The following is a 20,893-nucleotide window of genomic DNA, read 5'->3' as shown; positions in this document are numbered from 1 at the left end:
GATAGTCAAAAGTAATTTTTGAGATTTCATTTTCCGAATCACATCATTTTTTGTGTATATGGATGAAATAAAGTTGCAAACACCAAAACTTTTTATTGCTATCTTGTAATCTTATAATCACTCTATAAAACACTATAATCATTTGACTAAAATCGTTTATTTTGTTATTGAAAGTTGCAATTGGAAAAAAGGTGCCCACTTAGCCCCTGTACCCCCTCCCTCCCTATATATATATATAAAGAGTACTTTTTTAAAAATCATAAAATTTCCAGTCATTAATTAAAATTTTATATTTATAAAATTATATTAATAAGAATTGTCAATAAAAATTGTGTTCTAGAAATTTTATTTTATTAAATATCTACATTTAACGCATAAAAAGTTATATCCTCTTTTTTCGACCCCGGATCATCTTTTTTTAAAAAGTACATATGCATTGTTTTCTTGTGATTCAAATATGAACTCTATTTTTTTGTGTAATCATTATTGTTCTTCGTATTTCTGTAAGTTTATTTTCCAAATCATTATTAACTAATTACGATTAAAATTCTTGCTTAATAGGTAATGCCTCGCGCACGAATAGGTACTTTAAGAAAGTTTTCAAATTATTCTGATGCGTTTAATCCCTACGCAGTTATATCGAATCTATCTCATTTTCTCTCTATCTCTTTCTTTCTCCATTTCATGTCTAGTCGACCTTATAGAAACGAAAAGGAATTTCACATTTCACGGTCCTTTAAAGTTCATAGCAGGCGAATCATTAGCGCGTGATCCCCATTAGCAACAGGTATAATGAGCGAACTTTGACGCCACCCCACCCGCCGCGAAGGTTTACGCTCGAGAAATCCTCTCTCGAGTTTCAACTGGAATCAATCAATGCGTTAGTCAATATCTGCGCAGAAAATTGGATACGCTACGAAGAGTTGGCCAGAGGTTGATTGCGAGATTTTGTGCGGAAAAGAGCGTAGAAAGTTTTCCTAACGGCGTGAGTGCGGGAAAGGGATTGGACATAATGATAACATGGGTTTTCACTTCAACGGATGGAATCACCGGGATATGGATGCCCATGCAAAAGCAACAGCCGTCGGTTATCTACCTGTCTTCTCACTGGCAGAAAAATCGAAGCAGGTGTAGTTGGTATCACCATTGGGTGAACGATTTGATTTCCATTCAGAATTTTTGCCCAGGCATTTAGCTGTAGGTAGTATAACGTTATGCAATCAAAACAGACATTTGAGATTCTTATCTTACATCATACTCTTGTTAATAAAAAACATACATTTTGCACTTTTATACAATTTATGTTTTTCCATTACTAATGCCAACGTTTCGTGAAACTTGCTGTTCACTTCACCAAGCGCGAGTATCAGTGCGCTCCTCGCCTTGATGAAGTGAACAGCAAGTTTCACGAAACGTTGGCATTAATAATGGACAAAAACACGGCGATAAACCGCAAACCTTCTGGTATCTTTACGTATTCTTTTTTGAAGATTTTATTATTCATCATTAGGTTCTAATTTTCAATGTTTGATTAATTAAAAATCATAGATAATAATTATTGTTACAATAAAATTATGAAAGAGCCTCTAAGAGTCAAAACGTAGTTCACAGAATGTAAATATTTAACATTAAAACACAAGATTTCTCTTTATTAAACTCATATAAATTCAAATAAGAATAACGTGTATAAAACAAACGATGCCATCTTCAGCGTAAAAAAAAATCGTACATATAAATATAATAATTAATACATAATTAAATTATTATAATAAAAATACAATTAATTGATTAATTAAATATTATAATTAAAAATGTCATAAAAATTTTTTATGTGTAATTAATTAGATAAACAATTGCTGATTGAAAAATGGAATGATAAAATAATACATTTTTCGTTAAAGATGTAAATATATACTGCGTGTTATGTATAACGTAAAAGACTTCGCAACTTAGCGACGATGTTGTAATGACACATAATATACTGGCAAGCAACACCAAGGAAGTGTCACTATTACAGAACGCAGGTGGATACAAAGGAAAATATTTACTTTTCATTCTGACTTCCCGAACAACTATATAGCTTGAATGTAATGCATGAATGTCACGGTAATAAATGTCAACGCGATGTTGTTATTGAGAATAAGATGTCTATCTTTCCTTCCTCAATATTTTTGAAGCACTTTTCGAGAAGGACGTTTCAGAATAAAAAAAAGATGATAAAAAATACATTGACAAAGATATCTTCAGGAAATTTTCACGAGTAACGAAGGACCTTTAGATGACCTTTGCAAATTAAGATGATGCTAATTCCATTATGGCGTGAAGAGATATGAACCTTTAAACCTTAATTGGATCGTGGAAGTACTTTGAAGTCTCGCTGCAAAGTATCTTATCATTACCGCAGCAACGCACAGACCTGAATTATCGATGATTAAGGGGTTGCAATATTTTAATTAAAAAAACTGGTTCCTTTCTTAAAAGAAATTTTTTTGTAAGAAACGATATATATATTTGATATTACAGAATCCGATATTCTTATCCTTTCTTTATTTTCAATTTGCAAATAGATAGCTATATAGTTATAAAATAAAGCATTGAAAATGAATAATCTGTAGGGACACGGAAACAAATCATCTGTAAGATTTATTTTAAATATTTAATGACATCTCTCTCTCTCTCTCTCTCTCTCTCTCGTAATAAAAATTAATGTTCATGAATCATGAAATAAATTCATATTCATTTTATAAATCTCTTCCAAATAAGGCTGATATTCTTTCTCTATATTTTATATTTATGAAACATTTCGATATATATTTTAAACGAATAGCTAATTGAAACTTCTGTATATCAATATGCGGATATTGGAAATAAATAAAATATAGGATAACTTCTCTCTCTCTCTCTCTCTATATATATATATATATCTTCGTGACCTTTCAATTGGTTTGTACGATTTAGGAGATCAATTTCAAGCGTGTCTTATTACCCGATCGGTCCAGCATTTTCGTATCTTCAACTGAGATTTAGTGCCGAGTATTTAATGGGGCGCTTTTAACTATCGACGTTTATGGCAGCCACCAGACTAGCAATCTACGCGATTAGCAATTTCATTATGCGGGCTCTTCATATTGCATCATCGTGCGACGCAGGCAGGTTCAAAGGAAGAGGACTGTTTTCATCAAACTCGTGAATCATAATCGTGTAATACGTGTACGATGCTTTAAGTGTGACAGATTCAAGTGCCGCTTGTCCTCTTTTTCGAGTATGAACGAGAGCTATTTCGTGTGGCGTTCGGACACTCGAATTCGCTCCGCGCTGCGAACAGACCATGCGAATTGTTGACTTGTACTACTGCAGAATCGACGCCTTTAATCCGCGTACTGTTGCGAGCGCGCTTAGACACAAAACTATTGTTCTTTTCTTGCGCAATGCTCATACGAAAATAGTAAATACATTTCACCCTTCACATATGCAATTTTTTAAAATAAGAAAACGTGGATTATTAGACGAACAGAAGATTATTATATTTAAAAAACAAAATCGCAAATTCGTACATACAAAAATAAAAAATATGTTTTTATTTATGCTTTCTGTCAGGTAATGTTCTAATATAATTTAACTTATTTTTAATATTCTTGAGGCTTCCACGGGTGCTTCCTATATGAAAATCATGCGTTTCGCGGGTTTTCTCCGTGTCCATTCTTGGAATGTCAACGTTTCGTAAACCTTGCAATCCACTTCATCAGGACGAGGAGCAACCTAATACTGTATCAGGCTACTCCTCGCCCTGATGAAGTGGACTGCAAGTTTTACGAAACGTTGGCATTCCAAGAATGGATCTGGACACGGAGAAAACTCGCGAAACGCATGATTTTAACTTATTTTTGTTTCTTCATCTTCTAACTGTGTTCGGGTTTTTTTTTGATCCGAGTGTTTTTAAAAAGTTCTCGTGGTATTACAGTATTGTCAACACGGGTAGAGGTTTAATATTATTTATTAATTATACAGAGTAATTAAAAAATTCACGATTTAAAATACTATAACAAGAAAGGTCTCCAAAAATTTAATAAAAAATTATTTGTAAATTTTTATTTTTATTTAATTTTTCGAGAACTTAATTCTTGTTATAGTATGTATTTTGAATCGCAAATTTTGGAATACTCTGTATAATTAATTTAAAATTTGTGTAATTATCGTACTAACAATAATTTAATTGTATAGATAAGTATTTAATGCATTATAATTTGAAAAATATCATATAAAAAAAATTGTATATAAAAAAAGAAAGTATGCATACTTTTAATAGGTGTATGAATGATTTGCTGCTATACATACTTGAGCAAAATAAGTATACATATTTCAAGTTTATTGATTGAGTATTTCTTTAACGACGAATATGGAAGCAATATTTGCGACCAGGGATAAAAAAGAGAATATTACGTTCGTGATTGTGCTCTTTAGAACGTAACTGGCGTATCAAATCTGTTGCACGGTGACTTTATTGCATATAGTATAATGCAGATTGAAACGAACAACCACGCATTTTCCATTTACGGCGTTAGCTAGGGGGCTTTTACGAAAGTTAAAGGCTTTCTTTTCGAGCGTTTTGCGAGAAGTTCTATTATTCCGTATAAAACGACCATCTGAGAAACTAGCAAATTTACATAATTACAGAAAGTCAAAGGCATTTCGTTGCGTGGATAACTTTTACGTGCAGTAGTAATAAATATTATTTGCAAGAAACAAACTGAAATACGAGTCACTTTTTAATGTCCTCTCTTATATGCGTAACTTAAGATAGAGTAATGTGAGGATAGAGACAGTTTTTTAACTATTTGATATAATCATATTCTTGTTAATACAAAATCTATTCTTAAGAGAGAATACTAGATATTTATATTTAATACATTAATTTATACTTAATACATCGTTTTCATTATTTTTTCTTCGGTAATAAAATTTAAATTGGCTTAAAAAAAGGTCTAATTTAGATAAGATTTCTTCCCTATACTTATTTTTTACACTTAACTGACGTTTATTAAAATTTACGTTCTTTTTTTTTATAAATACACAATAAAGAAGTTCGCGATCCGATCCGGTAGAACTTGTTAAAACTTCCTTTATAGTTTTTTTGTAACTCGTAAATTGTTAAGTGCATTTTGTGGGTGTCAGAGATAGCGAGTGTGAACCGCACGGCACGCGATAGAATTAATTACTAAAGCAAGATGTTGTCTTTAATCATAAAAGTAAGAAACGACAACGATATTTCATCAAACTGTGAATTAGTAATTTTAGGGATGTAATATGTATTTGACATGAGCCTAACACGAAAAACGAGCGTTTATATAATAAAACGCTATAATGTATATATTATTGTATTCTCATGGCTATTTGACATGATTATGAGACAATGATAAAAATGATAAATCTTTTGAAATTATTGCCTCTGTGCATGATTTTAATATTCTTGAATATATATTCTTAGCTTTATAACTTTTCCTAAATTTTTATTCGTCCTGAATTCATTCGCAAAACGCGCTTTATAACACATAAATAACTTTTTATTTAGTAGTACAAGAACAATTCTTCTAATCAAGAATCTCTCTATTTTACTAAACTTCATTCTTCACTATCCCTCTATACTTATGTATCAAATAACCATTAAGCCTTCTGCAAATTAGCACCCTCTGCAGTAATCATTTTATGTAGGTTATAATCAGGGAATAGAAAGTTACTTTTTAAAAGTAACAAGTTACAGTTACTCGTTACCGATTAGAAAAAGTAACAAGTTACCGTTATTTGAGAAAGTAACTTTTTGTTACTTTTCCGTTACTTTTTTAAAATTGACGACCATCAATCACAGCGAACGAGTATGTATTTAGCGGCTATCTAGTCTCAAGCGCTATGAGTGGCTTGTGTCCAATCGAACCGTGTCCAATCGTGTACAAAGTAACTGTAAAATAAAAAATAAGTGTAAAATTCGTTATCGTTACCAAAAAAAAAAAAAAAATGTAACGCAGTTACCAGTAAAATTACCAAAAAAGTAACTTGTAATTGTAACTTCGTTACAAACAACGAGTTACTTTCATTCCCTGGCTATAATACAGTTGTCAACTGACAACAATTTCATTAATATTTCATTAATATTAATAGTAAAACTGAAACCATAACATAATGTTAATATAATATAAAGGCATATACATATAACAATAGAGTAGTTGCGTGCAGATTCCTTTCATTTTTTCTGATTTCTACGACGTAATTTCTCGCGTGATGCAAATACCGAAGTTACTCTAATTTAAGTATCTACTGTGATAATATAATAATGCACCTTTTAAAATATCTGATTAAAATCTAATTTTTAATTGTGAGAAACATCTATCCGTAACTTCATTCGTTCAATTTTCATTACAGAAACCGCATTCATGCTTTTGCTGTGGTTTTACCTATTCAATATATTTATCCTAGACATGCTAGAGCTATAAACGCATGGTTTTGGAAGTTTATGATTTCGTAGCACGTACGTGTAACTTTGCGTTGAGAGCTTTGGGGTCGCATACCTTGATAAATCGGATTGCTTTGACGACTAATAACCAAGTTCGCAATATGCGTTACGCGATTCGTATTTAGCAAAATATAAGTACATGCGCGCGTTGCACGAGAATTCCCCGACGAATTTAATTCCGGCGTCAGCGAGGAGACAAACTGGATAAGGGATAGTTTCTTGGAGCGGGGGGTCGATGTATGCAATGTATTACATGCCGAGCGGCGTGAACAGGGTTCGTCGAGACACTCCGAGCTTTTCCCGTGCTAAACTACCGTAAACATAAACATGGCTTTGCGTAATACGAGCATTAAACTAGCACAAACTCGCACTCGCAGGCGATGGCCGAAGTTTTGATCGCGCCAGACCAGAGGTTTTCATAGTTTTCTACTCTAACTTCTACTTCTATGTTCCTATATTTTTCACGTATTTTCTTATACGAGAACCTGCTAGGTGCCAACGCCCAAGTGCACACTCTGTCAGTAATATTTGCGATGCTCTTCTAAATCATCCAAACTTCATTCCGTTATGAATGAAATTTTCTCATCTACAGCGAGACACATCCGACAATCTTCTGATACGATGACGCTATATTACTTATTATTAAATTCGGCATTTTGCGCGTAAATTTCAAGAAACTTTATTTCACGGATACACGATCGCAGATATTTTCTACAAAAATATTATGCAAAAAATGATTTTCAATCGAATTCAGAGCTACAGAAAAATTTCAAATCAATTAATAATTTGCCAATTTGATTAAATCATATTTTACGAACTCTTTTGTGCTTCGTAATTATTATTTGTACCGTTTGATTAATGCACGTCAAGGAAAAGTACAAACTTGTAATCTATCTGTCCAACTTTTCGCATTTCTCGTTCTTGAATTTCTTCGGATGTATATACGTACGATTAATTACGGGGTTAAATGGAGCACTGCAATTTGTCTCGCTATTCTTCAGACCGTCGCAATTTACGCTTTTCGCAGAAAAGCTGTTGTTTTCTAACACCCGCGCATTGAATCGTGATAAATTGCGTGTATATGTGCAAAGCCGATTAGAATATAACGTACAGCTAAGTAATTATTTTGGATCTTGATAATAATATAATTTTACAAATTACGTAGTCTTTTAAAGTTAGATATTATGTAAGAAAAAACCAAATAAAAAATATATTTTTATAATTTTATAATAAAACGATAAAAGAATATAGTTTTTAAATAGATTTATATTATATGTATTGAAAAAGTTATTTCTATGTTGTGAATAAACAATAAAATTATTTTAAATTATTCTAAGCAAGAATTTAAAAAGGTAAATTTAATACAAATTCTGTGAAAGAGGAAGAGAGAGAAATAAAATTACCGGAAATGTTTGAACATCTAACTAAATGGTTACTTCTCTTCCTGATCCTATAAATTATTGTCACTTCACACACAATTCTTTCTTATTAGCATGGAAGTGTGAAACTTTCTATTAAGGTAGACTGAGGCGAATTCACAGGGCAAATCGGATCAATGTAAATTTTGAAATAATCGATATTTATTATTAATTTCATTACTTTTTTATTTCAAAAACAGCTTGTTTGAAACAAAGAAATAATAAAACTAACGACAAATATCGATTAACCGTCTCAAAATATATATTGATCCAATTCGCCTCAGTCTATCCTACTTGATTAATTATTTAAAAAATTTAGAATCTCTATCGCCGAAAAAGATAAATTTAAAATATAAAAATATGAAAAAGGCTTTTTTTGTCGAAAAAAAAAACAAAAAGTATTCACAGAAGTTTAATAAATATTTATCTATAGAAGACAACCATAGATTTACACATCGAAGAGTGAGCAGAAAAAGAATGGAAAGTATAAAAGTATGAAAAATGTTCTTGTCACTTGACATCGTTTGCGTTTTAGTCTATAATTAATCCTAGTTCGCAAAAAGAGTCTGCTGCAGATGTCGAGGACAGAAAGCACACAGCACCAGTTTGTACAACCGTCTCCGTCGAGTTAAAGATTTTAATTTTGTGAACAATTCCGCTGGATGAGACATCGCCGGTAATTAAGCGGCGGAACTGGATAGAAAAACCTGGAAGTATCTCTCAGTTGCTCTCAGTTGAATCGAGTTTTCTCTTTTAGCAAGCGTATAGCTTGCTAGAAAATAGTAACGAATGTATACGGATAAGCGTTTACGAGCGATGTTACTAGCGACGTCCTGTCGGTGCAGACTGCGTACGTCACTTTACTATAATTACGAGTGAGCTTAATGCGCGCTGCGAATGATACCTATTTGCAAGTTCTGGTGGTACATTACGTTGGATACCTTTCAACGTGCGCGCGCGCGCGTGTAATACACATATATTGACTCTCCGTTTTAATGCGGCTAAAGTCCGAAACACTGCCTGTCTGCGTCGATATTTCAAAATCGGATGTACGCAGCCTGGGATTGGAGAACGTAGAAATGCGATTAAACTTGATTTTCCGGGCATTTAATTAACAATCCGGTGGAAAACTCGTTTCACCGATACGTCGCGTTGCAAAAACACTTTTGCTATATTTATAAATACAGAGTTTAAAATAAATGTTGTAAATACATAATCTATCCATTTCCTGTACAAGACGCGTTAATGTCAATTGCAAAAATATTCATAATTATGTGTAAATAACAGAAATTGATATGATTAATTTAATAAGGAGGTTTAGGGAGTACTATTCAAAATATCCAACAATTCCTCATTTTATATAAAAAAAGATTAATAATAAAGAATGTAATATATAATTTATATACAAAAAAGGCTGCTATATTCGTCCCTAAATAATTGAAAGAGACGCATTTAAATGCATTGAAATGAACACATTTAATACATTTAATAAAAAGTGAAAAACAAACGCTCATAAAAGAATTATTACTAGTGAGCTGGTTCTTATAGTGATAACGCTAATGTTTATTTCAAATTATTTAAAAATTAAACTAATAAAAATATTCCAAACATTTATTTCGATCATTTGAAATATACATTAGCGTTAACACTATAAGAACCAGCTCACTAGTTGTTAGTATTAAAACCTCGATTAAAACTAAATCGGCTCCTCCTGACCTCTTTTAATTAGCTTTGAACTACATATATTTCTTTATTTTCTTAACGGATGTGCTTTGCTGCACATTTTTTACAGTGTACTACCATCTAAATAAATTTAGAAGATATTTTCTATAGTGTCCTGGAATAATTTTCATGTTGAGAAAGCAAGCTTGGTTTATAGTGCAGACTAAGTAATGTAGTTGAGAGGACGTATGGGGATGAATAATGTTCACTGCGCACCTTCGTCTATGACATCGATGAGTTTACTACCGTGTATGTTATCGCCGGCGAAGCTGGAACTGTCACTGCTGCATTTGCTTGAAAATTTCTCTTGCTAACGTGATATATTGCACGATCGCACGCAATAAAAAGATTAAAAAGGCAATGATGTGACAACAATATTGTCGTCATTTATCTATGCATAACTTTATTCAAACAAATTGTATGTTTGGATTATAATATGAATATATGTAAAGACTCTTGTTATCAAATAATAATAAAAATCTAAGTAAAGGGCATGTAAGAGTCAATAACCTATACAATTTAATTAAAGAATATAATAAACAATAATAGAATTTTTCCTCGATTAAATTCTTACAATTTTCTCGATGGTATGACAATATCTCAATGGTCTAAAAATAATTACATGTTTCGGCTTCTTGATCGAACCATCTTCAGATTTTCTATAACTATAGTTGTAAGCCGCAGTATATGAGTAAAAATATGTGAGTAGTTAGATTAACAATCTCCGATGAATTGCACATTTGATAGACAAAAATTGTTCCCATACAGTTAATCGACTGAATGTTAATATTTCCAATTTAACTGTGAAATTAATATAAAGAAATTGAGAACAATCTGAATAATTGTCAATCAAAATAGAACTCACCGAAGAATTCATATATGAAAAAATGTTAATTAGTGTATCCGATGATGGTCAAATTCTTGTATGTAGAGTCAATCATTTAATTTAATAACCAAATGGTCAGACTAATCACGTATGAATGTTACAAAAAACAAACGCCGACTGAAACAAAGAATTACAATATTCACGCAATATCAGTGATGCAAAATCAAATACCGTTTATTATTGGTGAATATGATTTGTGAAGGCCTATGGTATCCGTCTGTAGATTTAAATTATTTCTCTGTTTTTTAATATGGATCATTTCAGAAATTAAACGCTTATTGTAATACGGTTCTTCGTCCACAATCAAAATATTATCCCAATCAAAGTCGTGTTTAAATTGTAGCCTATGTTCGGTAATTGCCGAATGATTGGAAGTTTTCCAGTTTATATTTGGATTATAAATTTCGAAAATCAGTACAAGGTGATAAAAAAGTTTGAACACATAAAATTTTGTGTATGTGAAATCCAAGTAGCAAGTTGATATTATTTATTCTCATTTTCAGGTTAAAATGACGTTTTATTAACGATGTTTAATTAACGATGACGTTGTATTTGACGTCATTTTGATGTCAAATAATGTCATCTTGTTATCTGAGTAGTAAGGTGTTAGTTACATTTGATTAAATATCATAAAAACTCTGCACCAAAAGCTTTTCATCGGTTAATGAACTGAACTAATTAAAGACTATTTCATTAGCTGCCTCGAGAATTTATCCGTGGAAAAATGCATGACTATTGTTTGTGCATCTCCAAAACGCCTCAAAATTAAAGCTATTTTGAATGATAACCCTGGTGAAAAAATTTCGCTGAAATTATTCCACGTTTTGGAACATTTCAGCGAAATTGCTGAAAATTTGCTGAAATTTCACTGAAAGTGAATTTTTCAGCTAACATACTAAAAAATTGTTTAAACTAAACTGAAATTATTCTGAAACTTTTTTGAAATTTTTATTGAAATTTTGTTAAAAATGAATTTTTCAGCTAAAAATCGCTGAAATTTCTTTGAAATGTTGAAATTTTGCCGAAAAGTGTTCCAAAACATGGAATAATTTCAGTGAAATTTTTCCACCAGGGAATTATTATTTTTAGTATTTAATAAGATATAATTAACACTCTAGAGTTTGCTTTTCTGTAAATATACTAATGATCTATGAAATTTTGTGAATAATCTACAAAACTTTGTGAACAAACCTTTTTATAGGTTATTTTATAAAATTTGTAAAAGAAAATATTCTCTCCGCGTATCATTATCCTTTCTTGCAGCTGTCGCAGATATAAAAATGAAAAAAATTAACTGTTGATGTCATTAAAGGGGGAGATCTTCTCTAAAAAAAAAAAAGTTTAGAGAGATATAATCTTTTTTAAAAATTCTTAAACACCTTACTTTTTTCAATTATTTTGACTCCTAGACAAAACTGTTCTCTTAAATATGCTATGCGAATCTTTATAATTAATTAATTTATAGTCAATTAATGTTTATGCTATTAGTAATTTCAATATTTGCATCTTTCAATGGACTCTGAAACATCGCGATGTCACCATATGTGTTAGAAATGGGAGCTCGAAGCGTGGCGTATAGATACCCGTTAAATTTCTCATTTTATGCGTCAAGGAATCTCGCCGTGAATCGCGGCTTATCGAGTTTAACCTTCGACGTAGAAATGCATTTATTCAGGTCGGCGCGACTGCTCGCCAACGAGATGAGCGAAACCATGTAGAAACTTTCCTTCTGCTCAGCGGTTGATGATATTTCCGGAACCGAGAATATCTGGCTTGGTATTATCCTGCCGGCAAATAGGACGTGGAAACTTCGAACATGTTGCAGGACAGTACAATTTTTGAGCTGCGCATACGTCCGACGAAACGTTCGTCTGGTTGTTTCAACCGTGTTCGCGGCGAGTGTATTTAGTAGTTTTGGTAATAACAACCTGCGCCAGACACGAACGTTGTATTTGTTCGAACGAACGTGACTTTACGGCGGCGCTTTAATTATGGAGATTATTACCTGCCGGTCGGACATTAGCTAAAATTTATGAGATTAACGTACATCCGCCAAATTAGCTGTTGCTCATCATCTGCTGAACAATTTGAAGTTTGCGAGATGATGGGTACCGTCGCATCGATTAACGTTATGAACAAACAATAAATTGTTTACTGAATAAGAAGAACTTTTAAAAAGGTAAATTTAATAAACTTTATGAGAGAAAGAAAGATGGAGTTAAGTACCGGCTTGATAAAATAAAGTTAAGAAGTATTAGGATATTTAGATGGCTATTTTTCTCTTTTTATAACTCTATAAATTATTATCATTTTTTTATTATAAGCGTGGAAGCGTGTAAAATTATTTCATCAAACTGGAAATAATTTTTGGTTGTTGAAAAAGATACAATTAAAATATAAAAATTGAATAGTCAAATTAAAAAATAAATATCACGCAATTTATAATATCTCAGATAAATGTAAAAATTTTTAGACGTAACGAAGAAATTACAGTATAAATAGCAGTAGAGTGCTTTAATAAAATATAAAGTTTTTTTATTGCATTTGTCTAATAATGTTATTGATTCACTGAAATAATTGGATTTATTAAATTATTGCTCTTATTTAGAGGTTTCATTTAGTTTAAATATCAAATGACATTTGCAGATCAGTAAAGCGAAAGTACTTTTAAGTGCGTACTGCATTAATAAACAGTAGGTACGTTCCCTCGCCGAACCCTCTTATCCCATTGTTTGCACAAGCGAGGGTGCGCACGCGAAATGGGAAGCTTCGGAAAAGTGATCGCGGAAAGATGCTCGGTCTCGCACGTGGATTTTATTGTTTTCTTTTGCGTTATATATCTGCTGCGGTGTCTCCGTGAAAATTCAGCGAGCATGGAATTGTGGTACGTCAAAGTGTACGCCTGTTTCTGTCGACATCGTTGAGTTTGACTATTACTCATTCAATATTGCCCGAGAACGGTAACCGCACTTTTAAAGTGAAATGAAAACGTGGTATACTGCTCTATTTGATAGGAAGTTGGATTTATGGGCAAAGTCACCGGACTGTCTTATCGCAAAATGTAAAAGAAATCTTGAAAATTATTTATATTTTGTCGCTATCTTATAATTTATTAACGTGTTCAAAACTCGAAATCGCGGGAGTGTATTTTAATGAAAAGTATGATAGAAATATTGAAGCTTATAAAATAACAAGCTGAAGTGCGTGTATTAAAGAGAAAGCAAATGTCTTATCAGCTCAATACAACATAAAGTCAGTTTATTTTACTTTATTTATTTTTTACATCTAATTTTCAAAGCACAAGAAAATCAAGTCTTTAATATCAGTAAATTTCTAACATCAAAAGAAGACTAATTATTTAATAAAAGAATTTCAAGAAAAGGTGAAGAAAGAAGCGCGTGATGAGTTTGCACTTTCCTAATTTAAAGTAGCATAATACAATTTAAGATTGCGTTCGGGTAAATTTTCTTCAAATTACTTAAGAAAGTTTAGATTTTTTTTTATCTTACATGGATACTTGCACGTAACATTGATAGTCTTTAATAGAATAAAAAATGATAAAAACTTTTGACACAATAATAATTATTTATTTTATATTTTTTCTTTACTCTTATTATTTTACTTATTTTATTTTTTTTAAAGGAAAATCATATGTCTCCCCTTTAAGCGTAAAAGAAGTGTAACGAGTAGCAATGCAGAGACATTTATATTACCTTTTGGCAAAAATCCAGCGTGTATTAGCCTCGCTTCCATGAGCAGAGAGGGTAGGAGGAAGCACATGGCCGTGCAGAGATGCACGAAGGTCGCCGTAGGGCCTCCGTGTCTCCATAAATTATTCACCAGACCTAAAAAAGAGTAGTTATCACCCTGCTCAGCGTCTTTCCCGAAGTTATACATTGTAATTAAGATCAGTCAGTCGTCTTTAAAACGTAAAACAGATGTTAGTTTTTATCCTATTCAATTTTCTTTACATGGTGTTATTACATAAATTTATTATTTTTTAATTGTATCAATCGATGCGAATGACAGATCGTATTTTTATGTACTGTACCGTAAAGGAAAATTTCTGAAAATTTTTCTCTCGGATAGTTAAAGACTTGCATCGAACTTATTAAATTTTGAATAAGTCATTTCTCTTTCAAATTTTCAAATTAATAATATTAAATATGGTATATCAGATTTATATTGCACATTTACTGCTTTAAAACATTATTTTCATATATATTTGATTCGAATATATGTACATGACTACAAAATAAAAGTATTATGTAAATATAAAGTATCATATAAATATAAAATAATTAAAGATACAGACACCTATTTACAGTGTAATTAAAAACAAAAATTCTAAATTCCATCAACATTTTCAATTCGAATAAAAATAAGTTAAGACAACTATTAATTATTTTATGTCTTAAATAAACCAATTAACTATAATTGCAAACTACAACATATCATAGCGCTTTTTTGTATTCATGAAATACTTATTTTGTACTTTGAAATTATGGTTTACTTACTATTATCAGGATTATTAGTAAGAAGCGAAGATGGAGGGTCGCGCGAACAAGCGCTCAAATGTCGGCCTAGTTTTATTCCATCATTTGCCAGATTGCCGAGCTTCAAGAACGCCGCACCAAGTAGCACCGGAAGTAGAACGACTCCGGTGCCGGCTAGCACCAGGCAGGCATACAATTCAATTTTAGGAGGTGGCGCGTCCGCTGGCCATGGTAATGACAAGTAAGCTAAAAGAATGATACAAAAACACGCAAATTAAACACATTAAAGAAAGAACAATATGTTTTACATACTTAATATATTTAAGAAGAAGCATGTGAATTGATATTGATGTATTAAAAAACGAGCTAATTTGTCGAACTTAAAATTTTTGCCTTTTTAGATTTAAAATCTTATTTTGGGCTTTTTTCTTATATTAATTACGAAATTTTATCAATTATTATGATTGTTTTTGTGAAAAAAATATATATAACGAATTCGATTAAACGCACTCAGTGCGCACTGGTGCACATTAAAACCGTTGTACACAAAATAACGTAAAGATATGATTATAAATGAACATAGAAATCGATTAAATCGTGAAATACTCAATACATGTTATTGTACTATTAGGTAAAATATGTATTTCATAATTCGTAATATTTGCATTTCATTTTTATACTCAAATTAAATCAGTTACAACGGCTTTAATATGTACAGTGCGCAATAGTGTTGTTTCCAATCGAATTCGCCATTAGATTAGCTTCTGTTTCAAATCTAATTACGATAAAAGAAGTTTTTTGTCCAAGGAAAGATAATCTCACTTTATAGGGCAATTAAACAGCTTTCTTGATGTCGCAAGTGATTAAACGAAAACAGATAATGGAGAAAAGGAAAATCATTCGTTATTCCTAAATTTATAGTCGATTAAAGAATTATCAGGAAGTACAACATTAACATCCTTTTCCAACAGGATGTTAATTTGTTTACAATTTCTTGAATCTGCAATCTACTTAACTAACGATTCTCTGATTTTCTGTTAATCCTATCGAAATGGATGGGATTAAGATCTCTACTTGGTTTAGAAAGAGATAGATAGCATGAAAAATTTCTTTGGCAATTCCGTCTCTACCGTGTGTCTTTTACGTAACGATCTCCGGTAACGGAAGCCTCGTACCAGAGAGCTGCCAAGAGAAGAAATTTACGCAAAACCGCCGCCGGAAACAGCCGGAAAATAAGGAAAGGCAACGAACCATTCGGAACCTCGCTCAGAAGTTTTACTGATTAAAGTAACAAATGAAAGGGGAAGAGAAGCGCTCCGAAGTCGCTCAAGTAATTTCATAATCATCACTTTGTCCTTTTTATTTCATAAAAAATTCATTAAAGTTATACATCAAATAATTCTGCAGATATTATATAAAACAGTTGTACAATCTTATGTTGATATCAAAAAGAAAGAGGAGGTTCCATGAAAGATCTTATGGTACACATTGATGAGAGGTTATCAGAGAGATTCGATTCAACTGTGCGTGACAGTAAATAGGTAATTTATTCGGACGAAATCACTGGTCCAAAAGAAGATTTTCGGATAATCCAATGTTGTTAACGCGATCGATTCCGTAGAGAGGCGTATTTTAGCAGAATAAAACGAGGTAGAGCTATCTTACCGGCGAATCGTCTGGCGTATCTCATTGCTATGTACGCTTGAAAAGCGACAGCTACGATGCCGTACCAAACGGACCAGAGGCTGTTCACATGACCGCGTATACACGATTCTTTCCTCGTAGATTTTCGTGTCCTCTTCAACTTGCCCGTGGTCGTGGTAACACCACCGGAGTTTATGCTCGATACAACCGGCAGCGGCTTCAACGGCTTTTTACACTTGGCCTGGTTCACATCATTATTGTTTTCGTATCCCATTAAGCTCCCAGTCATCGACATTTTGTCCTGAAACATACAATTGAGAGCCATGCACTTAATGTAATCTAATCCAATGAAAGTATAATGTCTATTAGAATACAAGTGATTCAAGTATACATTAAATTAATTTTATTTTAAAAAAATGTTCGTATACATTTCAATCTTCGTTTTGGGTCCTTCTCAATGGCTACGTTTACACCGTGCATTTAGGCCGCGGACTATAATAGTTGTTCTTGTTTATCCTGTTGATTAAACAAAGACACCGATCGTATAGGTCGCGGACTAAACGCACGGTGTAAACGTAGCCAGTATACAAAATTATATCCTAAATACTAATACGTTAAAACATTTACAAAATAGTTTCCCAAATTTTTAGAAAACTAGTTATCCAAAGAATCGAAACGCATACAATTATATTTTTAATAAAATTGATTTAATGTTGAATAACTAGAACAACTTATTAGCTCTGATAGGCACTTTAATTGATTCATTTATTAGAGCTTGAATTTGTGTAACTTAAGGCTGGCCACATATGTTTAAGCAAATTTGTCAAATATGTTTGCACAAGCTGCTTGTGCAAATTTATTTGAACATGTGTGTCAGAAAAATGCACAGTTACTTTGGCTTGTACAAATGACTTTTCTGACACACATGTTCAAATTAATTTGTACAAGCAGCTTGCGCAACCATTCAACAAATTTGCTTGAACGTGTATGGCCGGCCTAATACAACTATTGTATACAGTGTATATGTGCAATATATGGTATAACAAAATTTGTTATTTATTTAATATTTTTTAATATAATTTTTAAATTAAAATGTTATTTATTACATCTTTTTAATATAATTCTAATTTGAAACATGTTTACCAAGGATATTTGACATCATGAGTTATTAAAAGTTTGCAGAAAAACAAGTCTTAATTGCTTGAAAATTTAGTAATGATAAAAAGTCCGCGTAATACACATGTATATATGTGTGGGCGCGCGCGCATACACACACACTCAATTCAAATAATAATTTTTCAGTATAATAAAAATATCTCTGCTATTTAATATTGTTTAATTGACGGTTTAATAACAATTTTATAATTTTCCAGCAAAAGTTTGATGCTGTTATTTTGTAAGCTCTTTATTTGTAATGTCAAATTAAATAAACGTAATAAACTTCAAAGAAAAATTGTGTTAAAATAATTTACATAATATTAAATAAAATTTCCTTATAATTACTTATGAGACTTATGTATAGCTTAACACGATCATGAAGTCTACATCTAATTAAATACATAAAACGTAACAATTTTTTATGAAATTGGGATTACAATACTCTGAACATAAGCAGCTTAAATAAAGCAGCTTAAATAAACTGCGATTAACTATCTGATAATATTTTTATGATTTATCGATTCAAATTTTTTGCACTGTTTCAATCGCATTTCAATCTTTGTTAATTATTCGAACGGTGACGCTTTCTCTTAAACTTAAACGATTCGAGTCATTTTCATTTTGCTCGAGTTTCGCAGGAGTTTCAATGCGTTCCGACGGTTTATCTCTTGTGCGCCATTGAACCTCCTGGGAGGCTCTTTTTTCTCGTTGTATCTTTTCTTGCTGTCTGCGCTGAAGAGAGTGCAGTTCTCGCTTCTTCCTCTTTTCTCTCAGTATTTCATAGTCACGTTGTGCGAAAGCGAGGAAAGTCGCGGATGTGGTTATGCTAAAATATTAGGATGGTACAAAGCTTTAAATTTCTTATTTTTAATGCTAAAAGTAAAACTAAATTTAAAATAATTCTTTTCGTATAGTCTGCAAATAAATTTTTTAGCATTCATTACATACAGAACGTTACAAGGACTTGTTACATGTTGAATTTTTCAACGCATCTTCTTGTCTTATAAAATGAATATAGTATAATTAGCATTCTTCGTAACAAACTTGAAAAATTTATAAAATGTCACAAATATGCAAGTAAAAACTACTCTGCCGATTTTTCTCCCGTACGAAAACTTAATTGAAAAGTGATAATTTACAATAGCACTTTAATTAAAGGCAATTAAGAAGTCGTGTTTCGTCGTCTTATATTGTTTTATACTCTTAAGTTATCAATTTTAATTACGTGAACCGCGTTTGTGAAATAAGGCCATTTGTCTCGTCAGAATGAGGTCAGAGTAATTAAAATATAAATGTGCACAGTTTCCAGTTTAGGACTTAGTGGAGGGCATTGGGCATGCCTATACCTGTTCGGTTACGAGCCAGGTTTTCAGCCCCTCGCGCTTGACTTCTCTGAGTCTGGGGGTTGTAAAGTGCAAAGTTTTATGATCGTTTTCGTTGGATTCGTTCCGCGATAAAATTTCAAGGAGGGAACGATGAGAGACGGTGCGTGCGAAGAAGCACGTGCGTGACCGTATCAGGGACTTGAGGCATGTATTCGCCTTCCTGTTTCACGATCTGAAAATTTATAGTTCCCCCGCGTACAACCAGCCACGAAATCCCCGTTCCACAATGGCGGACCTTTCCTTCTGCTTCCTCTTTCCTTCGCGAGCATATTCAATATCTGCGTGGTTTCTAACGATCATGATTATACAGAGATACGAATGTTAAACTGACACATAAATGATACAAAATTATTTTAAAGTGCGTTATGCAATGCAATAGCTAATTAATATATAATATTAAAATCATATGAAATACAATAAATGTAAAAAGTAGGTATTCATTTCAAGTGAAATTTTGATTTAAAAAAATCTTATCTGTAGAAAATATATAGATGTTAATTAGTAATATTATGAGTATGTACAAATAGTATATTCTGTCTCAATATACACCAAAAAGATTCGTATATTCATGAATTAAGAAATTTTTCAGATATACAAATATTTTATATGCGTCTAAGTAATAAAACTTTTCATTTTCATATTTTTAAGATAATATATTTTAATTATTACATATTTTTTAGATAAAATAATTTCGAAAAACATAATTTATTTTATATTTTTTAAATAAATTGCTAATTAATGTTAACTTTTAAAGAATAAAATATTCTTTAAAGATATCTCCCCTGTGCGAGTACTTATTTCTGCATTAACTGTAAACATTTTTGGAAAGATCCTGTGAATAATTACAGCGTGATTCTAAAGCATGAACACTACCATCTATATGGGGATCCGTAAGCAAGAATTTTCATGCTTTTCACCTGCTCGTTGAGTCGCTCTTATGCGGAAAGTAGAAATATTAATTAGCATCCAGACGAATCCACATTGCATGGTAGCATCAAAGGAAATGTCGAAAGGGTTGAGTTTTGTAGAGACCTCTTATAGACAACAATTTACAAGAGTGCGTTTCAATAACATAATTGATAAGATTTCTTATAAAATGTATCGTGCAATTAACTTAAATGGCGCCTAATTTGGGAAGGAGACTTTAATTAGCTCTTTATCACACATTACTCCATAATTTAAAGTTCATTAAAAGAGACTTTAATAAATATCTTGTTAAATAGTTTTTCTGTCTTTCTAATAACTGCTAATAATAAAACAAAAGAATTAAAAAACTTTTCTTGATATAAATTTTATTCCTTTTTCTCAAATAAGAGGGGAAAATTACACACAACATCTAAAGAAAAATTTAAATAAAATTAACGATTCTTTACAAATCATCTATTGATTATAGAAATCTACTCAAAAAATACTCCAGTTATTTAACTTTAAACTACAATAATTAACTTTTATATTTAAATATTTATCGGTTTTTTTTTAACTTTTTCCTTAGACATTCGCAATTCTTATATTTTCCTCCATCAAAAGCATCCAAAACAAGTTATTTTAAACGTAAAGGTGTTTATTTTAAATGGCATGTGCGTTTTATAGTCTCGTGTGTAGTGCGGCATTAAACATATGTAGGATTATTACTGGATGCAAGAGATAAGTGGCTATCACTATTCTAATAATATGGTATA

At 31.7% G+C, this 20,893-nt stretch overlaps 1 protein-coding gene across 1 annotated transcript in view; it reads right to left on the bottom strand.

Annotated features, from left to right (window-relative positions):
* tinc (transmembrane protein tincar) overlaps positions 1-20,893 on the bottom strand; it is a 44,233-nt gene that overhangs the window by 22,132 nt on the left and 1,208 nt on the right. Inside the window, exons 2-4 of the mRNA XM_018460984.1 lie at positions 16,693-16,972; positions 15,049-15,273; positions 14,245-14,376 (exon numbers count right to left, since the gene is read on the bottom strand). Of these exons, the coding sequence (XP_018316486.1) occupies positions 14,245-14,376; positions 15,049-15,273; positions 16,693-16,966 (631 nt within the window). The 5' untranslated portion in view covers positions 16,967-16,972. The remainder of the gene's footprint in view (positions 1-14,244; positions 14,377-15,048; positions 15,274-16,692; positions 16,973-20,893) is intronic.

The sequence above is a fragment of the Mycetomoellerius zeteki genome, unplaced genomic scaffold (assembly GCF_001594055.1).
Source record: "Mycetomoellerius zeteki isolate Tzet28-1 unplaced genomic scaffold, Tzet1.0 scaffold98, whole genome shotgun sequence".
NCBI classification, from domain to species: domain Eukaryota; kingdom Metazoa; phylum Arthropoda; class Insecta; order Hymenoptera; family Formicidae; genus Mycetomoellerius; species Mycetomoellerius zeteki.
This window is presented reverse-complemented; position numbering and strand designations above follow the sequence as displayed.